Raw genomic sequence first — 20474 nt, 5'->3', positions numbered from 1 at the left:
TCCTCACAGCTTTACTTCTGCCAGTATCTCGTCTCCTACCTTCCAAACTTTACAGAAGCTCTCCTGCGAGGTTCGCAGGAGAGCTTCTGTAAAGTTTGGAAGGTAGGAGACGAGATACTGGCAGAAGTAAAGCTGTGAGGACTGGGCGTGAGTCGTGCTTCGGTAGCTCAGATGGCAGAGCACTTGCCCGCGAAAGGCAAAGGTCCCGAGTTCGAGTCTCGGTCGGGCACACAGTTTTAATCTGCCAGGAAGTTTCATATCAGCGCACACTCCGCTGCAGAGTGAAAATCTCATTCTGATAAGCTTACTTGTTTCCCAGTCTCTTTGCGGTATATGTCAGCGACTCAGCATGTCCACTGTTTGGTGAGTAGCAATCTGTCCTCCTCATAATATTTTCAGTATTCCATCCCGGATTTACCATTGTTTGTTTAAGTGTAGCTTAGCATTGTACTGCCACCAGTTTAACCACAAACGACAAATGATTTAAGCACAGCATTTATTAAAATTATGGAGACTTCGTTAATGTTATGAGTACATAAATGTAATGTGAAACATATGCGTGAATGTGTGTAATGTTATTACAGTCTCCCATTTCACCTCGTAACAACAGAAAAATCTATGGTGCTGGTTTAAGGTCCAAGTGAAACAAGCAGCCGCTTGGTATGCCAAGTTGTGTGAGGGGCACCAGGGATGCCCCTAGTGCAGAATTTATATGGTGTACCGTAATTAGTAGCCAAAACAACCCATTTCCACACTCACTAGATTTATATTTATTTTTGAAGGTCTTACCAAGAGGCCAAGAACAGCAACTTGTGTGTATAAGGAGGGAGGGAGGCAGAGAGAGAGAGAGAAATGGTGGGGGCCACCAATTGATATGTTGCTTGTGTGCATAAAAGTTATCAAATAGTCCCTGTTACATGTTTTTGGGGCTTAGCATTGTTTTGGTACTAATGTTAAACACTTTGGGTTAGCATTATTTTTATTGGTATTTATTCTCTAGAAATGTTTGCCTGTCTGTATTTTTATAACAATGAAAACAATCAATTACTGACAAAATTGTGTAATTGGATAGATAAAAACTCTACTCACCAAGCAGTGGCAGAACATACACATAAAAGACTGTTGTAATTGGCAAGCTTTCGGAGCCAGTGGCTCCTTCTTCATACATAAGGGTTGAAGAGGAAGGAAGAAAGGTGAAGGAAAAGGGCTGAAGAGGTCTAGGAAAAGGGGTAGATTTCAGGAGAGTCACCCAGAACTGTGGGTCAGGGGACACTTGCTGCTCGGAATGAGAAGGAAATACTGATTTGAAAACCTCAGGTTTTGGGAAAGTCACCCAGAACGTAAGGTTTTCAAATCTTGTCCGATGAAGTACCCAACAATCAGTCTTTCTTTCTCATCCTGCACGGTAAGTGTCCCCTGACCCGCGGTTCTGGGTGACTTTCCCAAAATCTACTCCTTTTCCTAGACCTCTCCAGTCCTTTTCCTTCAGCCTTATACCTTCCCCTTCAACCCTTCTGTCTGAAGACTGGCTCTGAAAGCTTGCCAATTACATCAGTCTTTTATGTGCGAGTTCTTCTGCCGCAGGGTAGTAGATTTTTTATCTATCCAATTATATATGTTTGTATTTTCAGGAAGAAGCACTGTCTACATCCACTTGAAAGAGAAACAGGAAGTGAGTCACCACATCCTACATCAGGTAACCCTCAACCCAACTGAAAAAGGAAAAGAATAATTTCTAAGAAGGCAAGAAAAAAGCAAAGACTAAATGAAACCAGGCCTTATAGAAATTGTAAAGGGGAGATAGTTCCTGAACATGCTCTTGGAGAACTGAAATGTGACGAAAAACTTTCAGAGGTCAAGAATGATATTTTTAATGGCTCCTGGAATCTGCTTGACTTTGACATACAAAATTCATATTTATTTGATCTTATAAAATCATATGCTGTGAAAAGGAGGTATGATCAGCCCTCAGCACCATCTTCTTATAAGCGTAAGTGCTATAATTTTAACATCAATAAAGATGGGTAATTGTAGGTAGAGAGAGAGAGAGAGAGAGAGAGAGAGAGAGAGAGAGAGAGAGTGTGTGTGTGTGTGTGTGTGTGTGTGTGTGTGTGTGTGTGTGTGTGTGTGTACAGAAAGTCTTTTCTGTGTCAAAGCGGAAAATATAAAGGCTGCCCAAACTCTATTCCTGGAATACAGAGCCCAGGATGTCTATGACCATATCATAGCATACCTCCATACGAGATGCATTATAACAAATGCAAAGCCCAAATAAAGCGTATTTTAATAGTGACTTGAATATAACAGCATTATATCATGATTACTTTGTAAAGTACTGTGATGAAAGAAACATTCAATCTGTCAGTGAATACAAGTACATGCAGATATTTTGGCAATTGTATAATAATGGATTTCAACTACCAAAGTCAGATACTTTCAAGAGTTATGACAAACTGCATGTTATACTCACCAACCTGATGAACCCTGAAGATGAAAAGAAAGAAGTCCTTAAAGAAAAACAGCGATACCTGAGGAGACCTGAAGGTTTTACGGAGAAATTTCAAGAACTGAATGCCAAAGCAAAAGATAAGCCGGGAAACATACTCACAATTTCTATTGATCTCCAGCAGATGCTATCCCGCCAAAACTTCCATCTGATCCTGCTTTTTATTTGTGCAAAATTTGGGCATGTAATGTGAGAATTCATGACTGCACCACAGTGTTGGTGCTAGAGGCAACAATGAGGTAGACAACTATTTACTGAAATAGGTCCATAATATGAAGATACAGTATGCAGGTGGTAACTGTGATGTCCAAAATAAAAATTACAACATGGTTCCCTTGTAAACTAATTTATCTTAACATATGCCTTTGCAGAAACTGAACATTACTTTCTATTACCTGGTCACTATTTTCTTTCATCTGATCGAGATGCCAGAAAAGTTGAGAAATATCCAAGGAAACAGTCATACTTTTCCACAACTGGGCAGTGAAGAAAACTCATTTCAAAATGTGGGTGTTAAAAGACTTTATAATTACACAGTTAACCAGTGAGGACTTTTAATTCCTACACACTGAAAACAAAGCTTAACACAGCAAAGAAAAATATGATGAGGGTCAAAATATCAACTTCAAAAATAATATTGGTCTTAATTGGATCACAAAAGCCCAACAGTAATGAAGATCAGACACCAAGTAAATGCAAACTTTTTAAATCAAACTATAGAAAATCCAGGATGGAATGTAACAATATTATGAAAAGGATAGTTGCTACTTACCATATAGCGGAGATGCTGAGTCACAGGTAGGCAGACACCACAAAAAGACTGTCACAAAGTGAGCTTTTGGCCAGCAAGGCCTTCATTGAAAGTAGACAAAACACACACACACACATGACCAAAGTCTGGCCTTAGCAGCCACAAACTTTCGCCATGTATGTGTGAGTGGTGTGTGTTTTCGACAAAGGGCTTGTTGGCCAAAAGCTCACTTTCTGACAATCTTTATGTTGAGCCTATCTGTGACCCGGTATCTCCACTAAATGGTGAGTAGCAACTATCTTTTTCAAAATATTGTTGCAAACTTTTTAAATGTTTCATAACAAAAAAGGGGATGGAGACAATTTTCAACATCTTAAAGCAGGCCAGGAATTACAGTGGCACACGGCATATGAATTAAAAAAAAACTGAATGATATAAGCCAGTTACTTGCATGGGCACCACCTACACATCATGACTATTTTGAAAGCCCTCACGTGAATAATGAAGAAACTGGAGATCCAGAGCCACTTTATTAATGTTGTGACTACAGTTAACTACAATATGTTGTTTCCTTGTGAGTGTGTTATACATACTGCATTGTAATTTATGTATGTTTGAAGATTTAGTTGCCTAGTATTCAATTTTTTAATGCAAAAGAAAACAAAACATTTTATGTAGTGACTAAATTGTGGATGAAAACTGATGTTGTCACACTGTGAATGTTTCATCATTATTGCAGTAACTGTTTAATCTTTCTTGTGTTTAGAAACTTTCGTATATTATTCTCCGATGTATTATAATAAAGAAGTTTTGCAAGTACTTTCGATGATGAGCATTCAACCACAAAAGTAGGGACAATGTTACAAATAAGAAGTTTTCTGGGACTGATCAAACATTTTTTACACATAGATCATATTGTGTAGCTAAACAAATACTGTAACCATCTGTAGAAAAAGTTACAGTTAAATCCATTGTGACACACAATTTGTCGATTCAACCAAACTTATAACATGCAATAGCTCAAAACTATGCTCTTGTGGGTTAGCACTTTCTTCCACCGACCCCTTCAAATCATAAGCTATGCAGGAATCAGAATGTCTTAAATGAAATTTTGAAGTGCTTCTCTCTGAATCCTGACATTTCACAGAACAAAATTACAAAACTATGAACCTGATACAGCATTTGAACAAATGATTAAAATCCACTCGCTATGTAATCTTCATCTTCTTATTCTTGACTGTGTTTGATATTTTGTCCTCTTGCTTACTTTTCCCACCTGAAAAGGTAAAGAAATTGGGGAATTAAGTGTTATGGCATGCTCTGTTTCATTTTATGAAGATAAAGAGATGAAAAAATAAAAAAAAATATTCAAAATGAAAGCCAGGAGAAAACACTTTCTACTGCCAACCAATAAAATTTCAACACCAGGTAGAACAGCAAACAATAAATTTTACTTATTGCCTGTGTACAGTATGGTAGGAAGAATGCATTTTAAAATTTTTATGTGATTTAGGGGTGTCCACCTTTGTAGCTCAGTGGTTAGCGTGTCTGGTTGCTACACAGAGGAACCAGGTCCAATTCCTGGTTCTGCCAGGTATTCTACCTCAGTGGTAGAAGTGTTATGGGGTGCACTCAGCCCTGTGAGGCCAATTGAGGAGCTACTCAAATGAGAAGTAATGGCTCCAACATCAAGAAAGCTGACAACGGCTGGGGTAGGTGGACATGAGGCCACTCCATACCACATCCAATGATGCTGTTGGCAGCAGATGATGCAGAGGTCATCAGTCGGTCAGTCCTGACCGTCAGACATCATTGCCAGAATGCGGAACTTTGCTTTTGCTTTGCCTGATTTTGAGGTACACAATGTGCAAAATTTATTTACAGAGCAGTAACAACGGCTCTGCCCGAGCTGGACATCAAATAGAAATGAGCTTGGATGACAGATACACGTATCTCATTCCATGCTGTTACAACTGTATGCCACAGTGTATCAGTCACTGTGCTTGGCAAGTGAGTGCCATGCTAGTCTCTCGGCAACTCATGAGCAGGGGACTTTCATGGCTGAGAGATTTGGAGAACCTGCTGGTCAGAGCAGCAATCAAACACCCTCAGTCTCGAGGTAGGTTACGACACCATGTGCAACTTCACTGAAACCTCGAAAGTAAGGCAGTGTTACCATAAAATATGTAATGTTTGGTGTCCAAATTACAGTGTAGGCAAATCAGAGGTGATCATGTTGTGCACACAATAGCACAACATATCATCATGTCACATGCTGGAACCTCAACATGACAATGACAAATGCACCCTGGCAATGTTCATTCTACTCAGTACATCCATCATGATGATGTGTGCACAACTAGTACTTGTTTCAAAAGATGATTCAGTGCTGTTCGTGAGTCAAGGGTTGTTGGGCATATTATTGTTGGCACTTCTCTCTCTGCTGTAGTGTGAAGGGAAGCCATAACAATAACCACCAAGTCAACAGTCTGTGGTGCTGCAGATGTCATCGCCCTATCTGTGTGGCTACTTCCTGCAAACAAACCCATTTCTTGATTCGAGGCATGTGATGTGACTGTATGATCCTACACAGCCAAGCAAATAATGTGTGCGTCCTTTTGGTTAGTAGTCACATGGGCTGTTGAGATCCTCCATGGTGTGGATTATGGCACTCCTGAACCAACTGATTCCATATTTGTATGGCAGTCATGGGATCCCAAACAACACAAACAACACAAACAACAATTATCATACAACTATAGGCTGTAATCTCAGCAGGAATCCTGCTGCTGTCGAATTCCGAGATGTACTGGTAGATGCTTCTTATTCTTAAACAAGACACAAAAAATCGTCTCACAAACAACCAACATTCAGATGGGATACAGAATATAAGCTGTGCTGTTACATCAAAATGCTAATGATATGCATACCCAAGCACACCAGTTCAACATCTGTTGCATACCACAATCATGATGTTGCAGTTTTAATGGTCAGAGGTTAGCCATCAAACTCCATTTAATTCTTGTTGCTTACAAAATATTTACAGTGGCAAATTGTTATTAATTAGTGTTTTTTTTAACTTTATATATAAATGAAGAATTGGCTGACACTATACTAAATTATGGAGAATGATAGCAATGGCAGAAATAGTAGCAGCTGTTAATACAGTTATGAAACGCTTCTGGCTGTTATTTTATGAGCCCACTAAGAATTTTTATCAGAGAGAAAGTAGATTATCAACATCTTTATTACACAAAAAAATCCAAAGTGTGAGATGCCTCACCTATATGTGTGGGAGTGATGTACCCTGAGACCATGAAGGCCAGTTGTTTGAAATTCCCTTGATTCCTATTCAACTGAAAAAGGTCAGAGACTGAATGAAATGGAATAAAATCTCCACTTCTGGAAAAACTAATCTGTGACCGGCAACTAGCATGTAACTTGGCTACTAGGTTGATCTTGGCATATCCATCAAACTTACTAGATACAGTGTGCATGGTAATATAAAGTCCGTGGTGGAATATAAATAATCGAAGGACTAAAGGCAAAAATTTACTGTTTAGATGAGGCATTAAGTGGCCAACAGTCACATACAACAAACAGGAAATATTACTAAGCTTTCAGATTATCTCCTTCTTCAGAGCTAACAATACATATTACACATACAACCACACAGTTACATTGTCCAGGTTGAGTATATTTAATCAGCACCACAGATCATTAGAGCTGAGGGGTTCCATTGGGAGGAGTGAGCATCAGGTGAAAAGAGGCTGGGAAGGGAAAGATGGGTGGGCGACAGCTGTGCAGGAAAATTAGAAAGCACACTGGATAGGAAAATGGCACCAGTGAGCTCACTTTGGTAAAAGTAGGGGAACTAGTGAGTGGCACACAATGATGTGGAAGAGAGAACTGTCTACCAAGATGAACGGCCACTGCTAAACTATGGCCAAGAGCAGAATTGGCCAGCCACTCCTGGATTCCCCCCCCCCCCCCCCCCCCCCCCACACACACACACACACCTACAGTTGTTTATCTGAACTATACAGATGGAAATTGTACGTAAAACATATTGTTTGACCCCACAATATTCCTGATCTCAACTTCCACAAGCCCCTGCCTCTGCCCCCATCTCCATGCCCGCCACTTCACTCATTATGCACTCTCAATTCCCCCCCCCCCCCCCCCTCCTCCCAAATCACTCCACGCCATTAAGCACTGCATGCATTACCCCCTGCCTGAGGTCAAAATGAGCTAACCAATACCACACTCCTATTCCATGCACTTATTGCCTGTTCCTCTCAATCATCAGATAACATTCTCTGAATTCCTCTCTATCCTTTCCTTCCTCTGTTCGCACACTATCTGATAAATCCATCATCCCAATCAAGTTACACAATGTAGTCATCTGGACACTCAATGCCTCACAGTATATGCTGAGTTATTACTTTATTCCTTCCGTCATATATTGGTATGTGTGATTCTTATGCCTTTCTATAAAGGAAACAACTATGTTAAGGAATTAGGCTTCCAGAATGCATCTTTGATATGTCTCACAGGACTGTCATCACTAGCATCAATGGTGCACTATTGGCATATGGATATGGAGAGCAGCACACTATTATGCAGGGGTGGCATCAATGCAATTTAGTGTGTGTATTTGTCACTGTGAACACATCATTCTTACATCATTGCTTTATTGGGTCAGAAAAATCAACAGATGTGTCTTGGACATAGCCCCATCATCAGAACATCGGTCACATGGAAAATAACTGTCATGGAAGTACAAGCACAATGAGTAATTGACAGAAATATTTAAGAACATTCACAATTAACTAAGTTTACGCGCCATACAAGTGGCCTAATAGGGTGATGTTACAAGTGATATGTCCACTGTATAAAGTCTTAAAAAATGGCAGGTTTGGTGGAACATCATGTAGCTGGTAAGTTACTATTAAGTGACTAGATTACCAAACTGTTTATAACAACACAGACAAATGGTTCAGAAACACTAAATACGTGCATGAAACACCATTGGATAGGTCTTGGAAGACAGCTGCAAAACAACCATATCTATTTTAATACTGAACACACAATACACAGTGGTGACAAAAGTCAAGGGTACCTCCTAAAATTGTGTCGGGCCTCCTTTTGCCCAGCATAGTGCAACAACTCTACATGGCATGGATTCAACAAGCCTGCCTCTATAATTGTCCATAATTGTAAAAATGTTGCTGGTGCAGGATTTTGTCAATATGGGTGGCCAAACCATTTGCTTGCATGTTTTTCAAACCAATCACAAACAATTCTGGCATGGTGACATGGCGCATTGTCACTCATAAAAATTCCATCATTTTTTCGGAACAAAGTCCATGAATGGCTATAAATGGTCTCCAAGTAACCAAACTAATGATTTCCTATCAATGATCGGTTCAGTTGGACCAGAGAACCCTGTCCATTCCATGTAAATACATCCCATACCACTACGGAGCCACCACCAACTTGCACAGTGCCTTGTTGACAGCTTGATCCCATGGTTTCATGGGGTCTGAATCAGACTCGAATCCTACCATCAGATCTTACCAACTGAAATTGGGGCTCACCTAACGAGGCCACAGTTTTCCAGTCATGTAGGGTCCAACCAAAACGGTCATCAGCCAGGAGAGGTATTGCAGGTCATAATGTGCTGCTAACAAATGCACTCTTGCTGGTTGTCTGCTGCCATAGCCCATTAATGCCAAATTTTGCCACATTGTCCTAATACATATGTTCATCATATGTCCCACATTGATTTCTGCAGTTATTTCATGCAGTGCATGCAGTGTTGCTTGTCTGTTAGCTCTGACAACTCTATGCAAATACCATTGCTTTCAGTTGTGAAGTGAAGACTTGCAGTCACCGCGTTGCCGTGGTGAGAGGTAATGCCTGAAATTTGGTATTTTCCTCACACTCTTGACACAGTGGATTGCGGAATATTGAATTCCCAATGTCCCATGCATTAGCTCCAACTACCATTCCAAGTTCCAAGTCTGTTAATTCTCGTCATGTGGCCATAATCAAGTCGGAAATCTTTTCACATGAATCACCTGAGTAGAAATGACAGTTCTGCCAGTGCACTGCCATTTTATACCTTGTGTACACAGTAGCACCGCCAACTGTATATGTGCGTATCACTATCCCATGACTTTTGTCACCTCACTGTAATTGTTATAAGTAATTTATTCAAAAGTTGTTAATATAGTGCCGTAACAAAGAGTTCTTCACAGATACAGGATACCATTAGCATGAATTATTTGTTCCATTACTCAAGTTTGTTTATGCATGTTAAATATGAATTTTTATAATATAGCAATTGTAAGATTGATACTCGAGTACCGTATTTACTCGAATCTAAGCCGCACTTTTTTTCCGGTTTCTGTAATCCAAAAAACCACCTGCGGCTTAGAATCGAGTACAAAGTAAGTGGAAGTTCTGAAAAATGTTGGTGGGTGCCGCCACAACTAACTTCTGCCTTCGAATATGTGTAGCGCTACACGGGCATGCTTTGCAGGCACAAAGATAAATACTGGCGCCAAAACCTCTGCGTCAGTAAAAACATTAAAAAAAAGATGGAAGACTAGCTTTTTTCTCCGCCCCGAGTTTCGACCACTGCATTTTCATACATTATCCGACGAAGTAAATACAAATTCCGTATTGTTCATCTTCGAATGTAGCAGCATTTCAATGTACTACGAACATCCGACTGGCAAGACTGTTTGGGATGTTTGTCAATATGGCCAACTCTACATTCTGAATTTTTTCCTACCTGTCACAAGAGATGGTTGCTAATAGGAACTTTTATGAATTGTGAATCACACGCAGTATTCTCTTCACCATAAGAATAATACGAACATAAACATTTTGCCATGCATTCTTTCATATTTGCTGCTATCTCATTTAAATCCTGTCTGCCTAATAAACTATGAAACTAGAGTGAGACAACAACAAACGCGAAAGAATATACATATCATGTAATGTTTATATTCATATTATTCTTATGCCTAATAGTGATACAGTCAGAATTGAAGCACGGAAATTGACTAGATTTTTAAATCTAAGATGACTAATTTCTGTGCGGAATATAATGTACTAAATAGGCGTCTGCAAAGATTTTCAAACGGAGAAAAATTTTCGCTAAACTCTCGTTCAGAACATCTTCTATCATACACAGCCTATTATTTGGTTCTTGTTGATTATTATCAAAGAAAGCAGCAGTGTAAGTAACAACAAATAGCAGTCTCTTGCCATTGTTTCGATAATGAGACGATTCCTCTCTCTCTCTCTCTTTTTTTAAAATTGTAAGCGGCGGTAGCGCGCACAAAAGCAAGCCATGCCGCGAATGGTGACAGGTTGTAAACACTCATTATCAGAATGCGACAAACAATGCATGACAGTACAGTAATGCATTTTCAGCTTAGAGTGATGTAAGCACCTATAACAAAGAGAACGGCACTTATCAGATCAGAGAAAAATAAGCAATCAATTCAAACCAGATGAAGCACGTGAAAAAGGAAGGGTACCCGTATAAATACAGAGGAGCGACTGACGCGTAGCAATGGCTACCTGGTACAGCTTAACTGCTAAGCTTACGACTCAAACCAAACTACTGTAGCTGTATCGTCATTTATTCGACCTAAATTGTGTCTCATATTACAATGGACCAACTTTGTTTCGATTTGGAGGTGTGGCCTAAAACTTTTCTCACCTCTTGAATTTCGAGTCTCAAACTTCAGGTGCAGCTTAAACTCAGGACATTTTTTTCCTTGATTTCGAGTCTCATTTTTCAGGTGCAGCTTAGATTCGAGTGCGGCTTAGATTCAAGTAAATACGGTAGAGGAGTATGGCAGCTGCAAGCTGAATAAAGTTGTGTGTTTGACTAGCTCTTGTCATTCTGTTTTGCAGTGTATAAATATATATCACAGTTGATTATTCTGCAATGTTTAATGTGTAACAAAGTAATAACTGTCTGCAAATTGTCTAAAGAAGGTAGGCTATATATAAGTAGTGTTCAGATGAAAAGGTATTTGAAATTTGCATATGCTTCTTTGGGATAAAGTAGTGAGGCATCTAGGGACATGGATATAGTCTCATCACCTCCCTCAAAAAGATTCAAAAAAATTGCCCTCAGCAGGCAAAGTGATGCTCACCATCATTTTTGATGCCCGAGGTACGATACTCATCGAATTCCTCGAGCACAGGGAAAAACCATTAACAATGACATGTACACTCAGTAGCCTATTCAAGTCCATCAAGAGCAAACGGTCTGGGCTGCTCACAGAGGTAGTGACTCTGCTCCACAATAATGCATGTCCACAAGTGGGAGCAGCTTGGGCATCTGCTCTATAGCCCGAACATGCTACTCTGTAAATACCATGTGTTTGGTCTACTAAAATGACATCTCAAAGCTAAATGCTTCAACTCAGATGACGAACTGAAGGCCACAGTGGAGGACTGGTTCCTGTGACAGCCAAGGGAATCTTTAGGCTCGAGAAACAGTGGGATAGTTGTGCTTAAGCTTATTTCTGAGTAAAGACTTCAATTATATCCACAGTGTTGTTTCATACCTTTTCTTTTGAACACCCCTCATGTGTCTGTAATATGTAAAGATTTAAAATATGAACTTATGAGAATGGTGTCCTAGATCATGATGCTTACATGACTGTAGTTGTACATCATGTGAAATAAATTTTAATTAGGCAAGCAAGGCATAATTCATGGTCTTTTGATGTTTGTGTCTGGCTGTGCAAGGCCACTGATAAGATCTGAGCAGCCAGTGAGCCGTGTGTGTTTAAGAAAGTAATTGAAAAAAGGGGACTAGTAGAGGTATCAGTGACTGCAGTTTGCTATGGTGAATTGGTTATTGCTCATAGTCTTGAATGAACTAATTGAACTTCAGGAAATTTATTCAGTTTGAGTTATTTAGTTGCACTAATTGTAAGCTTTGGCTTACATTCATCAATGCCTGTGAATGCTAGGTTAGTTATTTCATCTCTTATTGCTTCACTGTGTTTAAAGGTTATCCTGTGTAAACCCACCATTCGAAGTAACTTGTGTTTAATCTGAACAAAATGATATTCAGTTTTAATCCTGTGGTTAGGCTACATCATTAACCTTTCTTAATCCCTTCATTTAATAATCTTGTGGTGTCACCGCCAGACACCACACTTGCTAGGTGGTAGCCTTTAAATCGGCCGTGGTCCGTTAGTATACGTTGGACCCACGTGTCGCCACTATCTGTGATTGCAGACCGAGCGCCGCCACACGGCAGGTCTAGAGAGACTTCCTAGCACTCGCCCCAGTTGTACAGCTGACTTTGCTAGCTATGGTTCACTGACAAAATATGCTCTCATTTGCCGAGACAATAGTTAGCATAGCACAAAATTGTTAAGGCTTTCGTGGCCACTTGTTGACAAACTGCCTATTGGCTTCTGTCTCGGGTTCTTCGGCCGACGTTCATCTAATGATTTTTCTGACGTTTCGCCAGCACGAGTGGCTGGCATTGTCAATGCTTCACCCTCCATTGCCGGTGGTGAACAGTTCACCACCGGCAATGGAGGGTGAAGCATTGACAATGCCAGCCACTCGTGCTGGCGAAACGTCAGAAAAATCATTAGATGAACGTCAGCCGAAGAACCCGAGACAGAAGCCAATAGGCAGTTTGTCAGTTAGCATAGCCTTCAGCTACGTCATTTGCTACGACCTAGCAAGGCGCCATTATCAGTTACTATTGATATTGTGAATCATGTACCGTCAAAACCAACGTTCATCATTAATGGATTAAAATTAAGTATTCCACCAGCTACGTCCGTTTTTCTAAATTCTAATTCCCTTGTCCTGTTCCAGACCTCACGCCAGCCTGCGTGAGCTAAAACGCGTGCCTTTCGGCCTCCTCTAGTAACACGGTGTTGGCTCTCCTGCCAACCACAACAAATCTATTTATTTATTTGTGTGCTTTTGTAAACTATTCATTGACTGTCTGCTAGGCACATCATATGAATAATCAGTACTACTTTAGGGGTTTAAAGCAAAAGTGTATGACCAAACCCCTAATTTGTGGACAATCCATATGCAGGTTTAAGGTTAGGTAGTAATAAATTATTGGTCTCAACAGGTGATCAATTTCACAATATTTATCAGTTAATGAAAACTACAGTGTAATTGTAATTGTTTGGTCTCGTCTGGGATTAAAACAGTTGTAGCTAGTAGCATTGCCTGTATATGATCTACAAAAGAACTTGCGCCAACTTGGACCTGCTGAGGTCAATATGAGCAAGCAAATTCAAGCCCTAAGAACATTGTATGTGTGTAATGTCTTTTGTTTGATTCTTGGTCTTTGTCTAGTTCATTTTGGACTGTCTGTGCTAACACATGAGTTTTATGTTGCACGATCATTCCTGTCTAATAAAGTGGTTACATATCAGTATGTGCATCTTATTCCACTTACTCACCACACTGGCGACCTGTGACGACCACACAATTTTTATGGACTCAGGAAATGTGCAGAATTACCTGACAACCAAGTAATGAACACTGATACCCAACAAAGGTTATTGGGACTTTTCACTTGTACTGATTGTGTTTCTTGTGGTTTGTTGGGTGCGATGAACAAAACGAACACTATATATAAATGAAGCTGTGAATGGGCACGATTCTTCTCTCACTCGTGTTTAAGAGCGCTTAGATCACACAGATCACTGTTCTGTCATACCTTCCTCGGATTGTGTGGATTTCTTTATGGAGATGAGCAAAAGAGACCAATACAAACAGGTGTTCCTGGACTTGCATCAGATTTCTTTGTGCAAGTACTGATTGTGTTTCTCGTGGTTTGTGGAGTGCAATGAACAATATGGAACACTATACACAAATGAAGCTACAAATGGAAATGATTACAATTTTCCTCTCACTCATGTACAAGAAAACATGGATTAAGCAGATCACAGTCCTGTCTTACCTTCCTCAGATCATGTCCAACTAGTTCATCAGGCAATTTATTCATAACAGTTTAAGTGTGGGGGGGGGGGGGGGGGTGGGGAGATGAGGAGGAGGAGGAGGAGGAGGAGGAGGAGGAGGAATGTCTTCACAGCCCTGTACCATCTACAGGACATAGTGGATCCAGTGGATGCCGGACAATACGTTGTGGGCAATATAGGAAAGTGAATTGCCTCATGTTACTCAAATGTTCTTGACTGCGAATGAAAGACTCATGTAAAGAAGACCCAGGTCATAGCAATCTATAAAAAAGGTAGAAAATCAGACACACATAATTATTGGCCAATTTCACTGACATCAATTTGTTGTAGAATAATGGAACATATTTTGTGTTCAGACATAATGACCTTTCTAGACTCCGAGAAGCTCATCTGCAGAAACTGAGAAGCTCATCTGCAGAAACCAGCATGGTTTTAGGAAACAGCGGTCATGTGAGACACAGCTGGCCCTCTTTGTGCATGATATACAACAGGCTCTAGATACCTGCTACCAGGTTGGTGCCATATTCCTCAACTTTCGAAAGGTGTTTGACTCAGTTCTGCACTGTAACTTGCTTCTAAAAGTGCGCACTTATGGTCTATCCGATGACATATGCGGCTGGATAGAAAGTTTTCTAACAGACAGAGAGCAGTATATTGTCCTGAATGGAGAGACTTCAACAGAAAAAAGCTTAACAGCAGGTATGCCCCAGGGCAGCGTAATAGATGTGCTGCTTTTTACGATTTACATAAATGATCTGGTTGATGGAATTGACAGTTGCATTAGACTGTTTACTGTTGATGCTGTAGTGTACAGGAAAGTCGTATCGCACGAAAGTTGTGAACAAATCAATGAAGATTTGCAGAAAATAAACGTGTGGTGTAATAACTGGCAATTATCTCTCAACATTAGTAAGTGTAACCTACTGCGTATAATAATGCAAAAATCCCCATTAATGTACGAGTACAAAATAAATGCCCAGTCTTTGGAAGCGGTAACATCCATCAAGTATCTGGGTGTGACTATTCGAAATGATCTCAAATGGAACAATCAGATTATACAAGTAACGGGTAAGGCGAACTCTAACAGGTGAGGTGAACTCTAGACTGTGTTTTATTGGTAGAATCCTGAAGTGATGCAGTCCTTCAACAAAGAAAATTGCTTACAATACTTTAGTTCGTACAGTCTTAGAGTACTGTTCATCTTTGTGGGGCCCTTACCAGTTGGGTCTGATTCAAGAGATTGAAAAGGTGGAAAGAAGAGTGGCAAGATTCGTGACTGGTACATTTAGCAAGGAAAGCGTTTCTGAAGAAGAGAAATTTGTTAACATCGAGTATAGATTTAAGTGTCAGGAAGTCATTTCTGAAAGTATTTGTATGGAGTGTAGCCATGTATGGAAGTGAAACATGGACGGTAAATAGTTTGGACAAGAAGAGAATAGAAGCTTTCAAAATGTGGTGCTACAGAAGAATGCTGAAGATTAGATGGGTAGATCACATAACTAATGAGGAGGTACTGAATAGGATTGGGGAGAAGAGGAGTTTGTGGCACAACTTGACCAGAAGAAGGGATCGGTTGGTAGGACATGTTCTGAGGCATCAAGGGATCACCAATTTAGTATTGGAGGGCAGCGTGGAGGGTAAAAATCGTAGGGGGAGACCAAGAGATGAATACACTAAGCAGATTCAGAAGGATGTAGGTTGCAGTAGGTACTGGGAGATGAAGAAGCTTGCACAGGATAGAGTAGCATGGAGAGCTGCATCAGACCAGTCTCAGGACTGAAGACCACAACAACAACAACATTTAGCCATCATGAGAGCATTACAAATCTCATATAGAGTTTGAAGTGGGACACACTTGCAAGTAGACGATGCGCTAAACGTAAGGGGCTGCTCGCTAAATTCCAAAATCCAATCTTCACCAATGATGTAGAGCTTATACTATTACCACCTACTTTCATATTGTGCAATGATCACCATTCAAAGATAGGGGAAATTAGAGCTTGTACTGAGGCATCCAGATAGCTGTTTTTCCTTTGCGCGATCTGCGAGTGGAACAAAGAGGAGGAAATATGACTTTGGCATGAATAGTGCCCTCCTCACACACCGCTTGGTGACTAGCAGAGTATATATGTAGATGTAGAATGTCAGACTACAGATCACCATCAATGCTTCCACACTCTAAGATGGAGACTTACTACCCAGAAGCCACCAGCAAGCAACACCTAAGGCAAACATATTCAGCTATGAAAAGCATTTGGCAACCAAACAGGTCCAAATGCATCCAGTGTATAATGATGCACCTTCCATGGGTCATCACTTCCTGGCTCCCAAGATTCAATGCTATCAGCTGTATATAATGGACTTGCTACTGCCGGATACCACTTACAGCTCTAATAACAAGTGACTGAGAGCTGAGCACAGGGCACTTTTCTGAGAGGACTGTCATTGGACATGTCAACAAGGGTGCATACAGTTGTACCAAAGGATCTGTATTCTGCTATTAGGTTGGTGATAATGCAAAGAAATAGACATGTCAGCAGGAGAAGAGATAGACATGGAGTATTTTGAGCAAACATTGTGTGTTACAGGTGCGAACGAATGAGGCTTTTACAGAGGCAGTATTGCCAAACACATGGAAATAGAGGAAATGGAGGGTTACCGCAGCAGAATTTTGGTAATGGATGTAGTGGTGAATGAGGAAGTGGCAAGCAGCCGTTAAACACAAGGGTGAATCCAAAGTCCACCTATAGGCATTCCTGTTAAAATCAGATGCAATGAATACATATGCAGAGGTGTGGTGTGCAGTAGTAATGGATGTTGTAAGAGGCAAAGAGTGCAAGTTTTTGTTGGGCACAGGGGTGCATGTGTCGGTTACCATCAGACACATAGTGGACTGAAGCTAATGGAACCCACCATGCTATACTTGACGTGAGGCCAGGGATAATAATGTGAGACAGTTAGGTTCAGTGGAGACAAATTTTTGTCTGTGGGCTGTTTGATTTATGCAGTGTGGAGGTAGTACCGCATGTATGTGAGGGCTACAGCAGGCAATGTAGAACAGTATTTAGTAGAATGACATCCCAGCTAGAGGAAGCTGTTGACAGTGTAGAACTGTAGTGAGGGACATCTATTGTATGGGACAAACCAGTTGAACCATGTACAACTGCCCTACGGCTTGATTCGCATGAATATCAGTTGGCACCAAGATGTTGCTGTGGGTATGTTAAGTGTTGCAGAGCCTCTGGAAAAGAACAGTGAACTTTATCCAGCAAGTTATTTTATTAAGGTAAGTATTATATGCATACAAGAAAGGTATATATATAAATATTGAAAATTATGGCACCAAGAATGCAAAGTTGAGTAGGGGATATTGATACCAAGTTGAGACATTCTGGATGTGGATGAGTGGTGCATGAGGAGCTTGAACCACAAGCAACTGCGAGCTGCCATTAAGGCTGCATTACCTAGGAAAGTGGAGCACCTAAAGGGAATAGATAAACAGAGCAGAGGTAGAACTATTGTTCTAATTTGAGGATTTATTTTTTCAACAGTGTCCATTGACAGTAACGTCTGTGACTCAACACTGAATAGCAACAGGAAACGAAGCACAAGTATACCAGAAATATATCGCATGGCTGTGTATTTGCAACTGATTATAGCAGGTTTTATTAACCAGCAGTTAGCTCATAGGATAATAAAATAGAGTAGCAGGCCGTGGAATGCTGGAATCGTGGTTGTTCCAAAAAATCCAACAGATGGTTCTAGGCAATACAGGTTCTGCTGTGATTACCATCACCTGAACAGCAAGGCCATAATGGACGCACAGCTGATCTCCAACATTACTGGGACCGTTGATAATGTGATTACCATAAACTGGAGGCTGATCCAAAGACCGTCCAACAACAGCATCTTCAGTACTATGGGGGCACTATCAGTTCAAGAGAAGGCTGTTTGGATTGAAAACTACAGCTGCAAAATTTCAGAAGTTATTAGAGCGTGTGTTGAGAGGTTTGAAACTGTGTCAGTGTCTACTTTACTCAGACAATATCACTGCTTTCTCATAAGACATGGAGCAGCACAAACAATGTCTGAACAAAGTGTTTAAGATATTGAGGACTTCACATTTGCCATCCAGCACAAAGATTAAAGAACTACAATATTTTTGGGGGATCTCAAATTACTACAGAAAAGTCATGAAAGGGCTTGCTGACATAGCATGACCACTCCTGCAGTTGCCAAGGAAAGATGTGAAATTCATATGGACAAGAGAGTGTCTGTGCTCTTGAAGAATTAAAAGTATGTCTTGACATCCAGCCCAGTTATAGTATTTCCAGACTTTCAGAAGAAGTTCATCCTTCTGTGTGACTCATCTAATCATAATTTGGGATGTATTTTAAGGCAAGAAATTAATGGTGAAGAGCACCCTATAGCCTGTGTGTCGAGACGGCTGAATGTAGTGGAGAAGAACTATTCAATGACAGAGAAAGAAATCTTGAGGCACATTTATGGTGTCACATATTTTAGTGTTATGTTAACAGGGAAAAATGTGAGTAGTGACTGACCTTGCTGCTTTGAAGTGGTTACTGGGACTGTAGACCCAAATCTAAAAGACTGACAAGATGGGCCCTGAGACTTTGTGAATTCGAGTAAAAAGTAGTATACGGGCCAGGGAAGAGGCATGGGAATGCAGACATGTTAAGCAGGAAGCCAGCAGTGTTGAAAATTCTGGGTTGTGGTCTTGCAGAGTGGCAGGCAGTGCAGTGCAGTCACTGACAGTGACTAAACAGTACAGGATGCAATCATGGTTTAGCACATACGATGGACTTTAGTGTAAGGAAACAAGGATTGGGCCACAGGTTTAAGTGAATCTGAGGAGAATATTTTGGAGAAAGCACATGGTCATGTGTTATCTGGTCATGGAGGGTGCAGAGCAACAAAGGAAAGTGGCTGAGAGATACTGGTGGAGAAGAAGAAAAGTGGATGTAGATCAATATGTGAGGAAATGCATACAGTGTGCACAGTGAGCTGACTTGAATTGTCAGTGAGTGCCACTGTAGAGGCTACTGGAACCATCAAAACCATTTGAAATGCTTGGGATTGATGTATTAGGACTGTTCAGTCATAAGCAACCAGAAAAGCAATTTGTATAAACAATAACAGATCATTTTTATTGCTACGTGAAGATGGTTGATATACTGAATCAGCAGGAAGTGACAGTCACAAATCAACGGTTAGCAACTGGATGTTGAAGTCTGGAGAGCCAGGTATGTTGTTGTTGTTGTGGTCTTCAGTCCTGAGACTGGTTTGATGCAGCTCTCCATGCTACTCTATCCTGTGCAAGCTCCTTCATCTCCCAGTACATACTGCAACCTACATCCTTCTGAATCTGCTTAGTGTATTCATCTCTTGGTCTCCCCCTACGATTTTTACCCTCCACGCTGCCCTCCAATGCTAAATTTGTGATTCCTTGATGCCTCAGGACATGTCCTACCATCCGATCCCTTCTTCTAGTCAAGTTGTGCCACAAACTTCTCTCCTCCCCAATCCTATTCAATACCTCCTCATTAGTTACGTGATCTACCCACCTAATCTTCAACATTCTTCTGTAGCACCACATTTCGAAAGCTTCTATTCTCTTCTTGTCCAAACTATTTATTGTCCATGTTTCACTCCCATACATGGCTACACTCCATACAAATATTTTCAGGAATGACTTCCTGACATTTAAATCTATACTCGATGTTAACAAATTTCTCTTCTTCAGAAACGATTTCCTTGCCATTGCCAGTCTACATTTTATATCCTCTCTACTTTGACCATCATCAGTTATTTTGCTCCCCAAATAGCAAAACTCCTTTACTACTTTAAGTGTCTCATTTCCTAATCTAATTCCCTCAGCATCACCTGACTTAATTCGACTACATTCCATTATCCTCGTTTTGGTTTTGTTGATGTTCATCTTATACCCTCCTTTCAAGACACTATCCATTCCGTTCAACTGCTCTTCCAAGTCCTTTGCTGTCTCTGACAGAATTACAATGTCATCGGCGAACCTCAAAGTTTTTATTTCTTCTCCCTGGATTTTAATACCTACTCCAAATTTTTCTTTTCTTTCCTTTACTGCTTGCTCAAGATACAGATTGAATAACATCGGGGAGAGGCTACAACCCTGTCTCACTCCCTTCCCAACCACTGCGTCCCTTTCATGCCC

At 40.6% G+C, this 20474-nt stretch overlaps 1 protein-coding gene across 1 annotated transcript in view; it reads right to left on the bottom strand.

Moving 5' to 3' along the window:
- Window positions 1-3772: 3772 nt before the first annotated feature.
- LOC126162657 (cryptochrome-1) overlaps window positions 3773-20474 on the bottom strand; it is a 78859-nt gene continuing 62157 nt past the window's right edge. The window contains exon 10 of the mRNA XM_049919297.1: window positions 3773-4533. Coding sequence (XP_049775254.1) covers window positions 4466-4533 — 68 coding nt within the window. The 3' untranslated portion in view covers window positions 3773-4465. The remainder of the gene's footprint in view (window positions 4534-20474) is intronic.

Source organism: Schistocerca cancellata, chromosome 2, assembly GCF_023864275.1.
Source record: "Schistocerca cancellata isolate TAMUIC-IGC-003103 chromosome 2, iqSchCanc2.1, whole genome shotgun sequence".
NCBI classification, from domain to species: Eukaryota; Metazoa; Arthropoda; class Insecta; order Orthoptera; family Acrididae; genus Schistocerca; species Schistocerca cancellata.
The sequence above is the reverse complement of the archived record's forward strand: the minus strand, read 5'-3'. Positions and strand labels throughout refer to the sequence as shown.